At 34.5% G+C, this 18,626-nt stretch overlaps 5 protein-coding genes across 5 annotated transcripts; 4 read left to right on the top strand and 1 right to left on the bottom strand.

Annotated features, from left to right (window-relative positions):
* The first annotated feature begins 666 nt into the window (after nucleotides 1–666).
* LOC105630600 (DNA replication factor CDC6B) lies at nucleotides 667–5,787 on the top strand. Its single transcript, XM_012212470.4, has 16 exons — nucleotides 667–1,012; nucleotides 1,239–1,317; nucleotides 1,396–1,616; nucleotides 2,417–2,491; nucleotides 2,566–2,675; nucleotides 2,866–2,972; nucleotides 3,120–3,179; nucleotides 3,601–3,674; nucleotides 4,011–4,061; nucleotides 4,162–4,211; nucleotides 4,313–4,448; nucleotides 4,645–4,734; nucleotides 4,910–4,972; nucleotides 5,055–5,150; nucleotides 5,325–5,414; nucleotides 5,520–5,787. Exons 1-16 carry the CDS (start codon nucleotides 812–814, stop codon nucleotides 5,553–5,555), a joined length of 1,539 nt encoding a protein of 512 aa, XP_012067860.1. The 5' UTR covers nucleotides 667–811; the 3' UTR covers nucleotides 5,556–5,787.
* Nucleotides 5,788–5,816: 29 nt separating this feature from the next.
* LOC105630592 (large ribosomal subunit protein uL10z) lies at nucleotides 5,817–7,762 on the bottom strand. The gene is made up of 5 exons (XM_012212457.4): nucleotides 7,448–7,762; nucleotides 7,041–7,109; nucleotides 6,725–6,823; nucleotides 6,261–6,653; nucleotides 5,817–6,156 (listed from the first exon to the last, which is right to left on the bottom strand). The coding sequence occupies exons 1-5, from the start codon at nucleotides 7,703–7,705 to the stop codon at nucleotides 6,016–6,018; spliced, it is 960 nt and encodes a 319-aa protein (XP_012067847.1). The 5' UTR covers nucleotides 7,706–7,762; the 3' UTR covers nucleotides 5,817–6,015.
* A 1,768-nt stretch (nucleotides 7,763–9,530) lies between these two features.
* Nucleotides 9,531–13,807, top strand: ASA2 (anthranilate synthase 2). The gene is made up of 11 exons (XM_012212445.3): nucleotides 9,531–9,835; nucleotides 10,299–10,483; nucleotides 10,573–10,762; nucleotides 11,187–11,338; nucleotides 11,655–11,770; nucleotides 11,865–12,111; nucleotides 12,204–12,260; nucleotides 12,350–12,502; nucleotides 12,658–12,738; nucleotides 13,061–13,147; nucleotides 13,359–13,807. Exons 1-11 carry the CDS (start codon nucleotides 9,598–9,600, stop codon nucleotides 13,680–13,682), a joined length of 1,830 nt encoding a protein of 609 aa, XP_012067835.1. The 5' UTR covers nucleotides 9,531–9,597; the 3' UTR covers nucleotides 13,683–13,807.
* Nucleotides 13,808–14,127: 320 nt separating this feature from the next.
* On the top strand, nucleotides 14,128–17,188 carry LOC105630568 (Quinone reductase family protein). Its single transcript, XM_012212427.4, has 5 exons — nucleotides 14,128–14,364; nucleotides 15,311–15,409; nucleotides 15,548–15,641; nucleotides 15,826–16,091; nucleotides 16,629–17,188. Exons 2-5 carry the CDS (start codon nucleotides 15,384–15,386, stop codon nucleotides 16,852–16,854), a joined length of 612 nt encoding a protein of 203 aa, XP_012067817.1. The 5' UTR covers nucleotides 14,128–14,364; nucleotides 15,311–15,383; the 3' UTR covers nucleotides 16,855–17,188.
* A 467-nt stretch (nucleotides 17,189–17,655) lies between these two features.
* On the top strand, nucleotides 17,656–18,337 carry PH1 (pleckstrin homolog 1). Its single transcript, XM_012212415.4, has one exon. It carries the CDS (start codon nucleotides 17,743–17,745, stop codon nucleotides 18,172–18,174), a length of 432 nt encoding a protein of 143 aa, XP_012067805.1. The 5' UTR covers nucleotides 17,656–17,742; the 3' UTR covers nucleotides 18,175–18,337.
* The last annotated feature ends 289 nt before the right edge of the window (nucleotides 18,338–18,626 follow it).

Raw genomic sequence — 18,626 nt, 5'->3', positions numbered from 1 at the left:
TAGAGTGTAGATTAGAAGTATTTATAGTATATACCCAAAAATCATTGATAAGTTGGCTAGCAACATATATAATGCAATTTGAGAAATGCATGCATGCACATTTATTGATTATTAGGTTAGGTAGTTGGAAGCACATATGATAGCTACATTGTAGATATTAAATTTTTCACCAAGCTAAGAGAGGAATGAATTAATTATATAGAGATCTAGAATAGAATAGCCATCACCACCACCGTCATCATCGCTATGAGATCGTTTTTGGCACCATCGTGTCCCTTTCTAATCGGGGTAGGATCAAAATTGATCACCTTAAAAATATATTTAAATAAATTGAATAAATTAATTTGATTTGATTAACCGAATGCTGACTCTTTGCAGGAGGTGATCAACTTTCAGTTCATTTATCTTTTATTCTATTAGATTAGAATTTTTATTTTTCATTTTCTCTTCTTTTCCAATTTTAGTGGTTTGGGGGTAATACGTTTCCAGTTCGGTTTGAAAATTTTACCAAACCGACATAATAAGCCGGAGTCTGAATTTTTATTGCTGGTCTGATTTGAGAAATGGACTCGGCTCATCCAAAAAGCTCGAAACTTCAAAAGCAACCAAAAAGACCTTTGGCCTTTCAAAAATACCAACAAAAGCATGGCGGGAGATGAAATTGTTACGGTTCCATTTTCCCGCTAAATTTATCTAAAATATTTTCTCTCACGTTTTCTTATTTACATCCCACCAAAACTCTGCTATCTCCTCGCCTAATCCCTTCCACCAAATATTTTCTCTCGATCCAAACACAAATCCGTTCTTAGTTATGCCTTCAATTGCAGGGCGCAATTCGTCTCCCTGCAAGGAGATAACCGAGATCGTCCCATCTAACGATGAATCTGCCACGCCTCAGAAGCGGAAGTTGAGATCTAATGCAATGGCAGTGCAGGACAGCCCAATCTCTTCACCAGTGAAATGGAAATCGCCTCGCCGATCTTTGCCTTCGGGCCCAAATACTCCTAGAAACGTAAGCATTTTTGTGTTTCATCTGTGCTTCTTCCATTTTTTTTGTGTCTATAGGATTTGATGAATTTAAGTTAAGATAGTCATAAATCAATAAGTGTTAGTGGAGTTTGGAGCTTAATAATGGTGATTTCGGTTTGGGAAAGAGAAAAGGCTTTGGCTCTTATATATGTATAATCTATTGATAGGTTTTTTCAAGGAATAAGGTTTGTGAATTTGCTATTTTGCAGGAAATTGAAAATGCGTGTAAATCTGTAACGAAGGAATTGTCTAATGACATCACCAATAAATCAAGTTGGAATCCTAGAGGCAAGCACGTTTACAGTTTTTTATGATACGGTATTATGTGTTCTATGTAGTATTAATTAGTTTGGTAACTATTTGTAGATATGGAGCAAATAAGTGCAGTGAAAGAGGCATTGCACGTGTCAACTGCACCATCTACTGTCGTTTGCCGTGAAGATGAACAGAAAAGGGTATTTGAATTCTGCAAAACATGTATAGAGCAGGAAAAGGCTGGGAGTTTATATGTTTGTGGATGTCCTGGGACTGGGAAGTCATTGTCAATGGAGAAGGTGAAGCAACAATTGATTGATTGGTCTAAAGAGGTACATTAAATAGTTTTCTAGTTGTCTTTTATTTCTTGGGAATTTTAATAGTTCGATTGGTCTAAGTGCTCTTTTGCTTTTCAATGAATTAGTCAGGTTTCTCCTCTTGAAATATTATGCTTAAGATGGTAAATTTGGTATCGCAAGGAAGGTTGATTTATTTTCCATGATTCTTGCATAGTTGTTATGCTAGTGTGGCATAATAATATACAATTTTCGGTTGCTTAGTTTTGTCTATCATTACTAATATCACAGCAACATAATTTGCTTTTCATTTTTTCTGCTGAAAACATATGACTGTGATCTGCATTCTTCAAAACCTGGAGTTTTGATCACCTACTCACTAGTACATAACTCATATAGGCCGACAATTTGAGTGACCTCACAAGCATTTCTACATAATTGGATTTAGAATTGTGCAAGGGGAAATGTAAATCTTGCATTTTGAATAAAAAATTGAGTCGCTGCTGCTTGTATGGTCTTGTCATTTGCTTTGGTCGTTCTCTTAAATTCCTTTCGTCTGTTTTTTTAAGAACTGATCCTGACTAATTAAAAAGAGTTCAAATGAGGGCTCTATGCAAATTTTAATTTTAGAGTGCTTTGCATGCCTGTTTAAGATAAACGGAAATGAATGATTGAAGGATATTTAACAATGCAATTGGTTGGAACTTAAGACCTCAAATGTGGTCGTCAAATCATTTACCACTTCTGGCCTGATGCACTGGTTGGTTTAAAAGTATATTGCTGTATGTTAGGTTCTTTCTAGACATAACTGATCATGGAGTTGTTCTCTTTAGCAGACAGGTTCACAGTCTCCAGATGTGTTGACTATGAATTGTACTTCTCTAACAAACACATCCGAAATTTTCAGCAAGGTACTGATAAGAGCACTGTTTCCATTAAATTATTCACCTACTACATACTCTTACCAGCTGTTTTTTATTGCCAGATAATTGGCAAAAACCTCCCAAGAAAGAGAACCAATGGATCAACTTCACCTTTACAGCATCTCCAGATTTTGTACTCTCAACGGCAGCAGTCATCGAGCTCAAAAATGATGTAAATTCCTTGTCCTCAAGTTGTGTGCCTATACACCTCCCTCCCCCAAGTCTTTCCGTGCATGGACTAATACATTGTGAACCCTCCACCATGATAATTGATGGGCGCATGATCTATTGAAATTTGTTAATCATTTTCTGCCTTATCGAATTATACATCATATCATTGAGCTAATTTTACACCTTTGCAGGCTAATAATTGCTGATGAGTTGGATTACTTGATCACTAAAGACCGTGCTGTCCTTCATGATCTTTTCATGCTTACAACTTTCCCATTTTCTCGATGTATATTGATAGGTAAAATTTGTGGAAAATCTCTCATTGGAAGCTTTTGCTTATTTCTATGAGCTGTCCTATATGAACTACTATCAATGTGCTATTGAATTGGCTTGCCTGTTGCCACATATGCATGTACAAATTCAAAGTATTCATTTTTTTTTGCAGGTGTAGCAAATGCCATAGATTTAGCTGATCGTTTTCTTCCAAGACTTCAATCATTGAATTGTGAGTTCTTTGCTTGCTTTTATTGAATTAATCAATTTCTCATTATTTAATCCGCCATATTAGAAAAATCCATTATCCTGTAGTTATATTCTACTGGTACGTGTTGCATTCTCATCTGAATATCATTCATGGTATGCTTGCCTGGCTTTACGCGATGAATAATAGAATGCCTTTTTCTCAATATTGCACTTCTCCTAGTTGTGGCAGAATCAGTATGGTAACAAATAGCATATGTACACTCCTTGGCTTTTACATTTCTTTTGCCGCCTCTCTCTCAATGTACCAGCTAAATGTTTGAAATTAAATTATTGGCCAATTTAGTGCCTGCAGTGTTTGTCATTGATTTTCTCTTGTCTTCAACTGTTGAGTTAACATTGACTTAGGAGTTTTATTGATCAATTCATCCGCTTTCTTCCGATAGGCAAACCTATGGTTGTGACTTTTAGAGCCTATTCTAAGGAGCAAATCCTCAGAATACTTCAGGAGAGATTGATGGTAATTCCTATACTCTTCTTTTTTGTTTTTATTTCACTGAAGCAATTAGTTGACATTTTTTCTGGACCCACTCTTCACATTTTCCATATTGTCAAAAGAACTTGAGATATAATTACATCAAATGGTTTCTGAATTAAGCAGAAATATGATTTATGAAATGCTGGGAAGAAACATGTTTATATGCTGGGAAAAACTAAATATTGGTGCATATATGGGTTGTCATTAATAATGAAAAATTGGATGGAATGGAAGAAACATATTCATATAACAATCCTAACTAGCTCTGGATTGAAGTTTAGTTCTGGACTTTAATTAACTCTTAATCTTTACCAATAGGCACTGCCTTGGACCACTTTTCACCCACCAGCATTGGAGCTCTGCGCCAGAGTAAGTTCATGATTTTTTATTGATGCATTTTGATGAATTGGATTTCTTTTTCTTCACTTGACCTATTGCCGTTAGATATTGACTAGTTGACTGCAACCAGAAAGTTGCAGCTGCCTCTGGAGACATGAGGAAAGCTCTGTGTGTTTGCAGGTCAGTATTTCTGTTCTTATTTCAGTTACTAGTGGTAATTCAAGTAAATCGGTGGATGCAACTGTTAAGTTGGTATAACTGATATTCTTTACCTTTTTTAGGAGTGCAATTGAGATTCTAGAAGCAGAACTGAGAGAATCCACAGGCAATCTGAATTCATTTGCGGTGGACAAAGAGTTATCCCATCAACAAACAGCTCCAGCTGGCGAATTCTTTGAAAAGCAAGATTACAGTATTGTAAGTGCTCACTACTAGCGTCAAGTTTTCAAAATTTAATTGTTTGCTTATTACAAGAATGTTTGTCAGTATTCTTCTAGGTCGTTGTGGTGCAAAAATTTTGATGCTATTAACTTCTCATTAGTTTCTGGTATAATTTAGATATTTATTGTGCCTAATGGTTTTCATTTTCTTTAAATTTCCAAATGTATTACAGGTGAGGATTGATCACATGGCTGTTGCTTTGTCAAAAGCATATAGATCACCTATAGTAGACACTATTCAATCTCTTCCGCAGCATCAACAAGTAAGTTGTGTATGTTTTCAATTGAAAATTGGTTTATAATTATATGCTTCAAGTGCTTCCACCACTTATATCAGTGTAGAACCCTTTGATCGAAATCCAAAATGCACCCTATTCTCTTTGGGAGCATGTTTTAATGCTCAATTCTCCAGCATTTCTAATGACTTGTGTTTTTTAGATAATACTATGTGCTGCTGTGAAGTTTTTTCGAGGAGGAAAGAAGGACACTATTGTTGGAGAGGTATGCTCTCTTTTTCTGAAACAATGATAATGGTAATACAAGATCATCAGGCAGTTGCTAATGACCTTGTCCTACGATGCAGCTGAATAAATATTACATAGACGTTTGCAAGTCAACAATGATACCACCAGTTGGAATTTCCGAATTTTTAAGCATGTGCAGAGTATTAAATGACCAGGTGAATAAGGAAAACCATGATGTTTTAGCTTAACAATAATTCAATTTCAACTGTCAAATTTATTTCTGTGATGTTTTAGCTTAACAATAATTCAATTTCAACTGTCAAATTTATTTCTGTGCATGTTTGTGAATATTGCATTTGAACAAGGTTTCACTTTGAATCTTAATTTAGGGACTTCTCAAACTAGGTCAGTCTCGAGATGATAAATTAAGAAGACTGATGCTAAAAGTAGATGCAGCAGACATTATTTTTGCATTGCAGGTATAAATATTCGATAAAGTATTAACATTAAATTATTCTTGTTGTTAAGCTTTTGTTTCCCCTGATCACTTTGTTTCTTATTGCCATTTTTTGTACATTATACAGGGTGTCCGTTTCTTTCGGAATTGTCTTCAGTCGTAGTCCATTTATTACATGAACTAATTATACTTCAAAATGGTCTATATATATAAAGGCCATTTATCAAGAAGTTGATCAAATCCCAGTTAAAGGTTGGCATATGTTTCCTGTTTTTGAAAGTCATTACCATAGAAATACATGAATTCTATACAGATCTGTACATTGTAACTTTAGTCACTGTTTTGTTATTAACTGTATTATTTTGAAGTTAATAAAAGAAATTACAGTTAGTTTCTGGGACGGTCATGCTTGACGATTCTTGGATTATATATGCATATGAAAAATAGTTATTCCATATAATTACATCAATCCATACCAAATGATCTGCTCCATGTGCAAATTATTTACATTGAAACTGGGAAGGGAAGGAAAATAAATTTGTTTGTAAAAAAGAAAATGTTGGGTTAAGAAAGAGATTGGTGGAAAAACTACTTTTAGCCACAGTAAAAAGACAAATAAAGATTCAATCAAACAACGATAAACCCAAATCGCCATCATCGGAATCCTCCTCACTTTCTTCTTTCTTTTCTTCCACCTTGGCTGCAGCAGCACCAGCATCAACTCCTCCGGTTGGAGCTGCAACAGCTGCAAATTTGCTTGGATCCTGAAAGTTTGCAAGCCAGATAATTAACTAATTAATGTCACAAAAGAATAGTCACGACTTACACAAAAGGAAATGGTAAAATAAGCAGTCCATCAAAGGCAAACCTCCAAGAATTCTTTAACTTGCTCTGCCTGCGGGAAAGTATATTCAGTTGCCACTGAAACAGAAAGAACATTCTTGTACGCATTCAAGAACATATGGGGTGCAGCTGCAAGTGTTGGGAACGATATAGACAGAGATAGCGATGTGACCATCGATACACCATTAACAAACCTCTCCACAAGATCATCCTCTGTGAGATCAAGAACCTCAGGGCTGAAAACTGATCCATTGTCATAAACAGAGAAGACAATAAGACCATAAGAGAATGGTCGTATCTGAAGCTTCGCCAGAAGAGCAGACTCAGATGAGCCCACTTTTTCACCCTTCTTAATTAGATCAACAGCAGTAACGATTTCCACAGAACCTTTGTTAATCTTGGTTGGTATGTTCAAAGCCTGACGAACATGGTGTTAGATTTTGCAGCCGCAGGAAAGAAAATTAAAAACAGAGAAGTTAATATAATAACCTGAAAGAAAGATGTCATAGAGGGATCGAGTCCAGTAGGTCCAGGAGGGACAACAACATCAATTGGTGCAATGAGGCCAACACGTGCAGGAGCTCCCACCTATTAATGTAAAGATACCGGAAAATGACTCTTAAAATATAATTTTACGTGGAAAAGCGGTATTTGATATGGAAGCAGGTTCTTTAAAAGGTAAGATCTACTGCACTATAAATGAAAATAAGTTGTCCACTTGGTAAGGGGAAATATGGGTTAGACAAATCCAAAACCAAGGGAGTTTGATCAAATTTAGAAATAATTACCAAGAACAACATATTACCTTGTACTTAGCAATCTCTTCTCTAACTTCCTTCAAATCACCCTTGGTAAAGACCAAACCGACATTTCCCTGATTCAGAAATTATTAATATAGGAGTAAACAATTTGATATCAAGGTAAGCGAAAGGGTAATAAGAACCCTCAAAAACTTATAATTCAAGATGATCTTAAATAAGAAATAAAATACAGATTACGGGCTAATCCTAAAATTCTCATGTGAGAAACCGCATTAAAATACATTATTATTTACAGATCTCAAGCAATAAAAAAAAAATCCAAAATCTTCCCAAAAGCAGTTCATATTGTTAAAGTTTCCTTTCTTCCAAACATGAAAACTAAAAATGCCCATAAAATAACACAAGATTATAAACAAGAAAGACAGGATGCCGATAGAAATGGAAGGCTTACAACAAGCAAAGGAACGAGACTGTTAAAAGCATCGTTGCCAGTTTTCTCAGCATGGAGCTTAATGGAGCGCTTCATCATGGTGTTCTTACCCATCAACACTATGGAGTCACCGCGTAAACCCCTCCTTATACTTTGAAGCTGGTTGGAACCCACATTATCGGCCCCCACAACGAGAATCTGGGAATACTCATCGAGAAGACGGCAGAGCTTCTGGTCGTATTGGGTCTTCTTCTGTGCTTTGGTTGGCTTGATAGCCATTGTTCTTTGATGATCAAAAAGCAAAAAAGACTGTAAACTATAAAACCTAGGTGGTGGAAGAGCAGTGGCATTTTCGTTGCATGAGCATTTATAGTGGTGTTTTTGGGCTGTAAATGGTGCATTTGAGTAAGGGCCCACAAAATCAACATTTGGAACTTTAATGTTCATTCTTTTAATTTATTTATTTATTCACAGAAAGACACTTTTTGTTTTATTTGTAAATTATTTTCTTTTACTCTTTTATGTTATATAATAATATTATTTTTTAAATTTTAGTTTTAGTAGTCATAATTTATTATTATTTTCCTAATTTTCGATTGTAAATTCATTTGATTTTTAATTGATTGTCTTGATAATTTTTAAATTTGCACATGCATGTTTAATGATGCATGTTTGTTGATATACATTATTCATTGTTCTCACTTAAATTTTAATTTTTGTATATATAAACCTCTTGTTAATTCAACATTTTCCTCAATTAGAGTCTGTTGGGCAATATTACTAATAGCTGGTAGCTGTCTATAGAGTAATTTAAATTAAAAGTGTTCAGTAAAAATAATTGTTTAACGTAAATTAGTTGTCTATAAATTATGTCAGTCTGAAGCTAAAGTGAATTTAAACTAATATATTATAATAGAATCATCAACTAGTATTATGAATATTTTATCTCATTCTTAGTGAATTTTTATTTTATTGATATTTTGAATAGTAAATTTACAAATAATTAAATCTATTAGCTAACTTGGTATATTCAATTGTTTATTTTTTTGAATTCATAATTTGAATGTTAGAGAATGTAATAATTATTTTCTAAAATAAAATATAAAAATAAATAGATAACAAAATATAATTTTTATCTTAAAATCAACTAATATTATTTTCCTTAAAAATTCATTCTTGTGACTAATAATCTAATACTTCATTCTTTTTGCAAGTATCATCATGCTGAACATTAATTTGTTCTTTCGTATCATTATCTCCTACAAAATTATTAAAAAAATAATTAAGTAGCATATACAGTTTATATAAAATAATTATTTTGCCAATAAGAACATATTCTTGACAGTAACACCAAAAAATTATTGATAGCAAAAATAAATAATTCTTAATATCAAAAAGTAATTAAAACAAAACATATATATAATGATATGATAGAACAAAATTTTTTCATAATAGGATTCTAATTCCTAATTAGAATGAACAGAACTGTTCAATTAGTATTCTTAATATATACTTAATTTAGTATCTCTATAACATTAAAAATAATATAATTATTGTATATAAAATAATATGTTTTTTTTGAAGAGGATATAAAATAATATGTTATCAAATTACCCTTAAAAGATTTTATTGTAAATAAATTTATTTATTTCTTTATACAATAAATATATCATTGTAAATAAATACTAGTTATATATTTATTTATTTAAGTATTGAAAATTATATTGTGCCTAGTCCCAAACTACTAATAGAATTTTTTTTTTTTTTTTTGAGAAAATACCAATAGAAAATTTAAGTCTTAAATTATTGATTTAGATTTAAATATGGAATTTTTTAGTTGTATTTCTTTTTTCAATTGCAATTTATTTAAAATTTCAACAACAGTAAATACATTTAATTTTTTGAGAATAAATAAGGAAAAATTTATAAATGAGTTAAAATTTTAATACCACATTTTAATTCAATTGAGTTATTAATTAAATACTTCCAATTGTGTAACCTTTCTATAAGGAAAGACAAGACTATGAGATTCATGTGGACAAAACGACATTGAAAAGTTACCAAACGCAGACCAGTCCAGAGATAAATACCGACTCGAGAGTCTCAATACGACAGAATCCATTCGTCTAAGATTCAAAATTCCGCACAGCGTTTCTCTTTCTACATCTCTCATGTGCGAAGTTTCTCCGGTTCAGTTCTCACTGCATAGCAAGTGCTCCTTGGCAATGGGGAGAACCCTAGCCGTCACTCCCCGTCAGCTTCCGTTGAGTCTGCCTTTACCTACAAGATCTTCCGTTAAGTTTAATGGTAGAGTCTCAAGCTCAATTTCCACCTCTCTTGCTTTACGTGGCTCCGCCAGTACTTGTGTCCGTACGCTCAAATGCTCGGGTTCAATTTCTCAATCATATGGTACTTATTGCGTCATTTCAATCTCTTCATTTTGATAATTTTTGTTAATTCTGTTTGTTTGGTGAGAAAATAAGTTAATGAATTTGAATCGGTGACATTTTATGATTCTCTTCTCCTTTTGGTTCTCGAGGATTGGATGAAAGGAAATGAATTTTGAATTTTTGGGTTTTGATTTGATTACCAATAGAAATGACTGTTGGGGTCTGTTTAATCTAATCCAATTCTTGCAATCTGTTCAGTATAAAATGTACCAATAGGAAAGAGAGATTAACGGAAGTTTGGTATCTCCCTTTTGCTTCTGGAATTGAGTGGTTCAAAGTAATATGACTTTCGTGATCGTTAATTCTTTGATTTTGTGATCAATTCTTTATGTTTCTCATGCCTTTCGCATTTGGTTGCATAATTCTATTATGCTTTTTACTAGTCATGTGAGCTTTAATCAGTATGTCTTGATTTGTTCCAGCTGATCAATCAGAGAAATTTTTAGAAGCCTCCAAGAAGGGGAATATAATTCCTTTATACCGTTGCATATTGTGTGATCACCTTACTCCAGTTCTTGCTTATCGCTGTCTGGTTAAGGAAGATGATAGAGATGCTCCAAGCTTTTTATTTGAGTCAGTTGAACCTGGTTTGGATGCTTCCACTATTGTGAGCGTTTTGTTTTAATTTTCTTCATATGAATTTTCTGTATATCTTTGTGAATTTGTGGGCTCATATTTACCATTCAATTATGTTAGGGACGATACAGTGTTATCGGAGCTCAACCAAGTGTAGAGATTGTGGCTAAAGAAAATATGGTTACAATTATGGACCATTATGAAGGACTGAGGACAGAGCAGATTGTGGAGGATCCGATGGAAGTTCCTAGGAGAATGATGGAGGGTTGGACTCCCCAACTTGTTGATGAGCTTCCAGAAGTATTTAATGGTGAGATACATAGATTTAACATAATTGGATTGTTTATATTTCGACTTTTTATGTTCATTCTTTTACTTTATAATATAATGTCAAGTTTATGGTCTTGGGTAAGTTAGCTTCTTGATCTGGAGTTGGATTCACTATCTGCTTATGACATGGATATACTGTTCATCTACAATTTGATTTATATTTTTAAGTTATGGACAAATCAAAGGGTAATTCTTGTTAGACTTGTTTGTTTTATACACTTATTTTGATGCTATAATTGTCCTATCTAGAAACGCATCTTACATTGCATTGTATTGCTTGAAGGTATAATTTTCTATTTGCATAAATACAGATGTAGTTCTCACACCATTCTTGCTTAGCTCCAAAAAATACCGAGGTTTCATCAAATGCTTGCTAACATAAGGATGTGCTCTTTCTTGACCAGGTGGATGGGTCGGCTATTTCTCATATGACACAGTGCGGTATGTAGAGAAGAAAAAACTGCCATTTTCTACTGCCCCACCAGATGATAGAAACCTCCCTGATGTACATCTTGGCCTTTATGAGGATGTTATGATATTTGATCATTTGGAGAAGGTACTTTTACATTGACTTACAGGCAGTTTATCATTTTAAAGCTGATTTAGGTTGTAGCTCCTTTCTCTTTTCATTCTATATCAACCAATCTGCATACTTACATGCCATTCCCTTTTAGAAACTTGTGGATTTGATAACATTTATTATGAAATCATGTGTGAGGCCATATTTTTGAAATGATTGGAAATAAAAATTGTATGCTACATTATAAGAAATGATTAAATGCAACAAAGTCAAATTTTTATATTTCTACAGAAATGATTTCATAATGTCTTTCATGAATATATATTTTTTAATTTTGTAATTTTCCCCTCAGAAAGCATATGTTATTCACTGGGTGCGATTAGATCAATATTCTACTGTTGAGGAGGCCTTTAATGATGGGATTAACCGGTTGGAAAATCTTATATCTAGGGTGCATGATACAGATACGTAAGTAACCATTTTTTTTGGTTTAATCAATTGTTTATGCCATTTTTTCCATTAATTTATCATACAAGAATTGTAATTCAATCATCGATTTCAGACCTAGGCTACCTGCAGGTTTAATAAAGTTGTCAACCCGTCTCTTTGGCCCTAAATTAGAGACTTCGAGCATGACAAGTGAAGAATACAAGGCAGCAGTCTTACATGCTAAAGAGCATATACTGGCTGGTGATATATTTCAGATTGTATTGAGTCAACGTTTTGAACGTCGTACATTTGCTGATCCATTTGAGATCTACAGATCTTTGAGAATTGTTAATCCAAGTCCATATATGGCTTATTTACAGGTTTTCTGATTCACCTTTGAAACTATTTGTTTGAAGAGTTTACTGAAGTTTAAATTTAATTGACCACTGGGTTTATATGGTCCTTGCTGCAGGCTAGAGGGTGTATACTGGTTGCTTCTAGTCCAGAAATTCTCTCAAGTGTGAAGAAGGTAACAGTAACAAAGCAATATTGGATCAGACAAATAGTTTTCTATTCTTTTTGTTTTTTTTCCAATTTATTGTTGATGTTGATTGACAGAAAAAAATTATAAACCGCCCCCTTGCTGGGACTGTTAGGAGGGGAAAGACACCTAAAGAAGATAAAATGCTGGAGAAGGAACTTTTGAATGATGAAAAGCAATGTGCAGAACATATTATGTTAGTTGACTTGGGAAGAAACGATGTGGGAAAGGTTGGTTCTTTTTTTACATGAATGTAAAAAGTGTTGCTCAGACTAAGTTGGCAACTAGTTGTAAATTACATCAAATGCTGCTACTTCATGAGTGTTTCCATCAATATTTGTATGTGTGGTCATAAATCTTTATCTAAAGCAGGCTGTTCATGCAGGTCTCCAAACCTGGTTCTGTGAAAGTCGAAAGGCTCATGGATATCGAGCGATATTCTCATGTTATGCACATCAGCTCAACAGTAAGCATCTCTTATTATAGTTTAAGAATACAAGTATTTTGCAGTGAAAAAATTAAATATTATTTGTTCTATGTGTTATCTTGATAAATCAATGACTTCGGCACATGCAAATACTTGGTATTAAAAGGTGCCGGTTTTTATGGAAATTAAACTTATGGATATTGTATGGTTCCTTATATTTCTTTTTAAATTATTGCTGTTAGCAATGCAAGCTTTCTCAAAGGAAATTCCTGTTAGGTTGTTATGCTCTTAGGGATCAAATCAAACTCCTTTCTTGACAAAATCTCTCACTTGGTTACTAAGATGATTCTTGTCTCTGCAGGTCACTGGAGAGTTACTTGATCATTTAACTAGCTGGGATGCATTGCGTGCTGCACTACCTGTTGGCACTGTTAGTGGGGCACCGAAGGTTTACTCTTATAAACTCCTTTTGATTCTATTTACACGCATTCATACTCTCTTTGCCGAAATCTTCTGATACCTAAATAATCTATCTCTACCCTATATAAACTCAGACCCTTTTGTTAGATTCTGAAGTTGATGGTTCTGTTTTAAGATCCTCATAACCGTCTGGGTTGATTCTTTGTCGTGGTTCTTACCAATAGCTCTGTTGGATGCAGGTAAAAGCAATGGAGTTGATTGATCAGCTAGAAGTGACAAGACGAGGTCCATATAGTGGTGGCTTTGGAGGCATATCGTTTTCTGGAGATATGGATGTTGCCCTAGCTCTCAGAACTATGGTCTTTCCTACTAGCTTCCGGTATGATACAATGTTTTCATACAATGACATGAACAAGCGACGAGAGTGGGTTGCTCATCTGCAGGCTGGGGCTGGTATTGTGGCTGACAGTGATCCTGCTGATGAGCAGAGAGAGTGTGAGAACAAAGCTGCTGGTCTGGCTCGTGCCATTGATCTTGCAGAAGAATCATTTCTCAAGAAATGACTAAATTAAGGAGTTTCATGTTTTTTTTTTTTTTCTCAAGTAGTTTGTGCTCAAATTTAAGTGTTTTATGATGAATTTTTGGTTATATTTGGTTTTTTAATTCGGAAAATAGGCTTTTATTTTAAGCCTGCTGTGTGATTTTCTTCGATGAGTAGGTACTGGGCAATTAAAACCCATTTTGGGTAAAAATTACAAGTCATGGAGTAACGTTTTTGGGAACTTTAAATATTAATATGACCGTTAAAACATTGAACACTCAAATTCTAAATAATAATATAAACTCTAACATATTAATATAAATTCAACATAGTATTTTGACTAAAGGTTGAGTTTGGTAATAATTAGCTTTTATCATCCTATGAAAAACTACTAAAACAGTTTTTTGTAACAGACCTTCAAGGTTAAGAACGTTGTGCTTTCATAAAAGATTGCGAATTTCAGTTTGCAAATGGGACATATCATTTTCTGGCTCTTGCGGTATTAAAACGCCGTGTAATTCCATCCAGTGACTATGAAGTCCGTTTATTTTAGGACAAAACGGAATAAATTGTCAGATAAGACAACAAGCCTACCTGATAACAAGGCACGTCGCCAGGGCATTTTTTTTTTATTATCCGAAGCGAAAACATTACTCCATAATTCCTCTCTATCCTCTTGGTCTTCGCAACTGCAACCTCCATAGGTAAGATTACTCAATTGATTTTTCCCTTTTCTTTTTATGTTTTCCTATTCATTTGTAATATAAGCTAATTCATCAGAATAAACAGGACCCAGTTGCTTTTTATCAGTTTTTAGTTATGAGTTTGCAAATATTTCAAAGTTCGTGTCTTTTGTGTTTGATGAAAGTTCTGTTAGTATTATTATTGGCTAATTGCTGCAGTGATAATTTCTTGATATCTTTTGTGTTTCTGTTTGCTGATCATCTTTACTCTTCTAATAAAATTCGGTTTCAACGTAATTGCGCTATTACTTGGTACTCTTCCTTTGATCTCTAACTCAATTATGTTACTCTCCAGTTCTTTAATTGGATCAATGCATGCTTTAGCTCTGGGGCGATCAAATTATTGTTGCTGGCATTCATCAAGGATCTTATGGTTGATTATAATGTTTATAATGCATGATTTTAGAGCGTTTCCATACTCTTGTGTACTTTTAGGAAACTAAACCACTATTTAAGGAATACCATTCTTTAAAACCCCCTTTCCCTTTGTTGTGAACTGTCTCGGGACCTTGCTTTGTAATTAGAAAGCCTCTAACTTCAACAACCGCTGAGAAGGTCTGGGGCCTTCCTTCCATGCAGGGTATTAAAAAACCTTGTCTTGGTATGAATTTGAATATTAAGCTGTGAGCATAACAAGGAATACAGAAAAATGGGTGTTTCCTTGTGCAAATGAATGGATAATCAGTCACTTTATAGTGGAAGGTGATGAGATGTAGAACTAAATGCTGAAGTCAGTTGATGAAACTGTAGGGTGTTTCTGAATTGAGGGTTGGATTATAAATCCCTCATTTCTTTCATCTTGAAATAGGGTATACAGTTAAGCAAGATATTTGTTGTCCTTGTTTGTAATGGAAACAAATATCCCCAACTTGTTTAAATGTTCTTGATTTTTATTGCACTTATCCAGGTCAGCAATTGTTCTTAATATGCATGCATGAGGAGCTGGTGAAATAGAACAGACTCTAGACCAGGGATTAGCTATGGGTACGACTAAGATCTACATAGTGTAAGTAATTCCCCTCTCTCTATTTCCTCCATCAGGCTTTGCTTCCAAGTTTGGTTGCCTTGATGTAAGATCATGAGCACGTGTAGCGTTTTGGCAGTTAGGAATTTGATCAAATTTTCTCCTTCCTGCCTTTTATAGGTACTACTCCTTGTATGGGCATGTGGAGACGATGGCACGAGAAGTGCAGCGAGGAGCTAATTCTGTTCAAGGTGTTGAGGCAACACTTTGGCAGGTCATTTTTGCCGATAAGAATGAGTTATTGTTAAAAGGAAATATAATAGTTATGAGAATGAGAGGAATTCACCTGATTTCAGGGGTCTTTATATTTTATTGGGTGGTGGGGGCAAGTGGAAAGTATTAATACCGGATGGATCAATATACTATTGATGAAGTATTAACTTGATGAACTGGAACAGGTACCTGAGACTCTCTCGAATGTGATAATGCAAAAGGTGAAGGCTCCTCCTAAAGCAGATGATGTACCAGTCATTCAACCAGAACAGCTTTTGGAGGCTGATGGTTTTCTCTTTGGTTTCCCTTCTCGCTTTGGTGTGATGGCAGCTCAATTCAAGGCATTTTTTGATGCAACCGGTGAACTATGGGCATCCCAAGCACTCGCTGGAAAACCTGCTGGAATCTTCTGGAGTACTGGTTTCCATGGAGGAGGCCAAGAACTTACTGCGTCAGTTGATTCATTATCTAGCACATCTTCATCATTTTTTTAAATATTCAGGACTACTGATACAATGATAGTTGCATGTTTTTAGCATTTCGCATTTATTCTACTAAACATGCCTGGCTAGCTTGATCAGTTTGCTAAAAAGTTTTGCCTTGACATTAAGAAATAACGATTTCGAAAAAGCCTGTATATGCTTCGTTTGTTATCAAATCTCATAGGAACGATTTATACCATCACAGAGCATCAGTTCAGGTCTTTGACCCAGAAATTATAATAGCAGAAGAATGAAAGAAATAAATGAGTAGTACTAATTACAAATTAGTGACTCACCCATTTACCAAGAGACTTCTATCCAGGTATTTTGACATATAAATAGCATATTGCATGAAACCATTTTGTCTGTGGACATATTTACAATAATTTGTAACTTTTACTTTTTTTAAATGCATTTTGTGTGTTTATATGTTTGATATTATAATTTTCTCTCTTGTTACAAAAAGGTAGTAGTCATTTCATATTTCATTTATCTCCTGTTTGCAGATTAACGGCCATAACACAATTAGCACATCATGGTATGCTATTTGTTCCTCTTGGTTACACATTTGGAAGCGGAATGTTTGAGATGAATGAGGTGAAAGGTGGCTCTTCTTACGGAGCTGGAACGTATGCGGCTGATGGAACCCGTCAACCGACAGAATTAGAACTCAGTCAGGCTTTTCACCAGGGCAGATATGTTGCTGAAATAGCAAAAAAGCTCAAAGGTTAGAACCTGAGGAAGATGCATGTGCATAATAAGAATTACAGAAACAGAGATGGTTGCTGGGCGGTCTTTGGAATTGGCGATGGAAGCTCTCTCTTTTGAGAAAGAAAATCTCCTGGTAGTGTAAATAAACATGGAAGATAAAGGAAATCGAAGCATAAGAAAGGGAGATAACTCACTCAATTAACTTGAAGAAAATCTTTTGACTATCTATCTTTTGACTATCTGAATGTATATGATAATCTGAAGATATGCAAGGTAGAGGTGAATATGGTCATTACACTGTAATCTTTTTATGGCTTTTCACTAATTTATCACTTCAATTTCCCTTTTATGTAAATGTTACTCCATAGGCACAACTTTGAATGTTCTTTCTGCTTGCATATAAATTAGAAAAAATTAATTAGTACTTATTAATCTTTTCATGACAACTTTTCCAAAACCATCGAATTTCATGTATAAGCAAAAACTAATAAAATAAAAGAAGCATTAAGAATGTGGTAAATACCAACTATTAGTTGGTCTAGTGGGATGAGGCAGGTGCTGGATCCCTTAAGCAATATTCAGGATTCAAATTTTAACATTATGAATGGAGAAAATTAGGTAAAATCTTAACATTGTTAACAGAGAAATTTGGTTGAATGAGTTTCGCATAATGATTTAACCGTTCTTTTTTTTTTTCTTTTGTTAAAACACATGCTCCAGTACAAATTTTAATTTTTTCTGTTGTTTTGTTTAGATTCTGATTGGAGTTTCCGTGTAGAAAACGACATCGTTTTGAAGCTGTAATAAGAAAAATGAAAACTAATTCCAGTTGAAGAAACCAAAAACCAAAACAAAAGAGACTCTCTCCTCTCTCTCCAATTACTCACACACGAACACGATTCTCAAATAATGGAGTCCTTCTTGCGAGCGTGGACGGGTCAGGACCCAAACCCGGACGACTACAAGAACATTGAGTTCTGGTCAAATCCAGAGCGCTCCGGTTGGCTTACAAAGCAAGGCGATTACATCAAGACGTGGCGGCGGCGCTGGTTCGTCCTCAAGCAAGGCAAGCTCCTCTGGTTCAAAGACAACCATGTCAACCGGCAGTCAATTCCACGTGGCGTCATCCCAGTTGGCAACTGCTTGACTGTCAAAGGCGCCGAGGATGTTCTTAACAAGCCTTTCGCTTTTGAGCTGTCTACAAATCAAGATACTATGTATTTTATCGCTGATTCGGAGAAGGAGAAAGAAGAGTGGATCAATTCGATTGGAAGGTCAATTGTACAACACTCTAGGTCTGTCACTGATTCTGAAGTTGTCGATTATGATAGCAAGCGGTGATTTTTCTTTCTTGCTCTTTCTTGTAGAAAATACGCAATATGTTGGTGTTGTTGTTTATTTATATGTATGCTATTTGTGTGTGTTTATGTATGTAATTATGGATCTTTCTTGTTTTTGGATTGAGTGGAGATTTTGTATGGTTAATAATTTGGTTTTGTTGTGAGTTTGTTTTGCTCTTTGTTGAGAATTATATATTTTTCTTGAATTTGTGTTGCTTATTTTGTTTTTTTGGGGGCAATTGGATATGCATTTTGTGATTGAATTTCTGCTTCGGTAAAGACTGGAAGAGATGATTGTAGAGAGATTGATTTGCTTGCCTGCGTTGGCTTACCATTATGGCTCTAGTCTTCTTGGTTGTCTATTGTGTATTGGGCATGTGAAGAAAAGGTCTTTGTTTAGATATCACGTTATTTATAGATGAAATTGTAGGATTTGGTGGAATAAAGGTTTTA

This window comes from Jatropha curcas, chromosome 5 (genome assembly GCF_041381405.1).
Source record: "Jatropha curcas cultivar XTBG-Jc1 chromosome 5, XTBG_Jcur_1.0, whole genome shotgun sequence".
Lineage (NCBI taxonomy): Eukaryota > Viridiplantae > Streptophyta > Magnoliopsida > Malpighiales > Euphorbiaceae > Jatropha > Jatropha curcas.
The sequence above is the reverse complement of the archived record's forward strand: the minus strand, read 5'-3'. Positions and strand labels throughout refer to the sequence as shown.

Coding starts and splice junctions, on each gene's coding strand:
- LOC105630600 (XM_012212470.4), top strand. CDS start 812: ATGCCTTCAATTGCAGGGCGCAATTCGTCTCCCTGCAAGGAGATAACC. Junction 2,492..2,565: donor CATCCGAAATTTTCAGCAAG/GTACTGATAAGA, acceptor TTTTATTGCCAG/ATAATTGGCAAAAACCTCCC. Junction 4,212..4,312: donor AAAGCTCTGTGTGTTTGCAG/GTCAGTATTTCT, acceptor TACCTTTTTTAG/GAGTGCAATTGAGATTCTAG.
- LOC105630592 (XM_012212457.4), bottom strand. CDS start 7,705: ATGGCTATCAAGCCAACCAAAGCACAGAAGAAGACCCAATACGACCAG. Junction 6,824..7,040: donor AAGAGATTGCTAAGTACAAG/GTAATATGTTGT, acceptor TTACATTAATAG/GTGGGAGCTCCTGCACGTGT. Junction 6,654..6,724: donor CTATGACATCTTTCTTTCAG/GTTATTATATTA, acceptor CATGTTCGTCAG/GCTTTGAACATACCAACCAA.
- ASA2 (XM_012212445.3), top strand. CDS start 9,598: ATGTGCGAAGTTTCTCCGGTTCAGTTCTCACTGCATAGCAAGTGCTCC. Junction 10,484..10,572: donor GTTTGGATGCTTCCACTATT/GTGAGCGTTTTG, acceptor CAATTATGTTAG/GGACGATACAGTGTTATCGG. Junction 12,112..12,203: donor CATATATGGCTTATTTACAG/GTTTTCTGATTC, acceptor TCCTTGCTGCAG/GCTAGAGGGTGTATACTGGT.
- LOC105630568 (XM_012212427.4), top strand. CDS start 15,384: ATGGGTACGACTAAGATCTACATAGT. Junction 15,410..15,547: donor ACGACTAAGATCTACATAGT/GTAAGTAATTCC, acceptor TGCCTTTTATAG/GTACTACTCCTTGTATGGGC. Junction 16,092..16,628: donor GGAGGCCAAGAACTTACTGC/GTCAGTTGATTC, acceptor TCCTGTTTGCAG/ATTAACGGCCATAACACAAT.
- PH1 (XM_012212415.4), top strand. CDS start 17,743: ATGGAGTCCTTCTTGCGAGCGTGGACGGGTCAGGACCCAAACCCGGAC.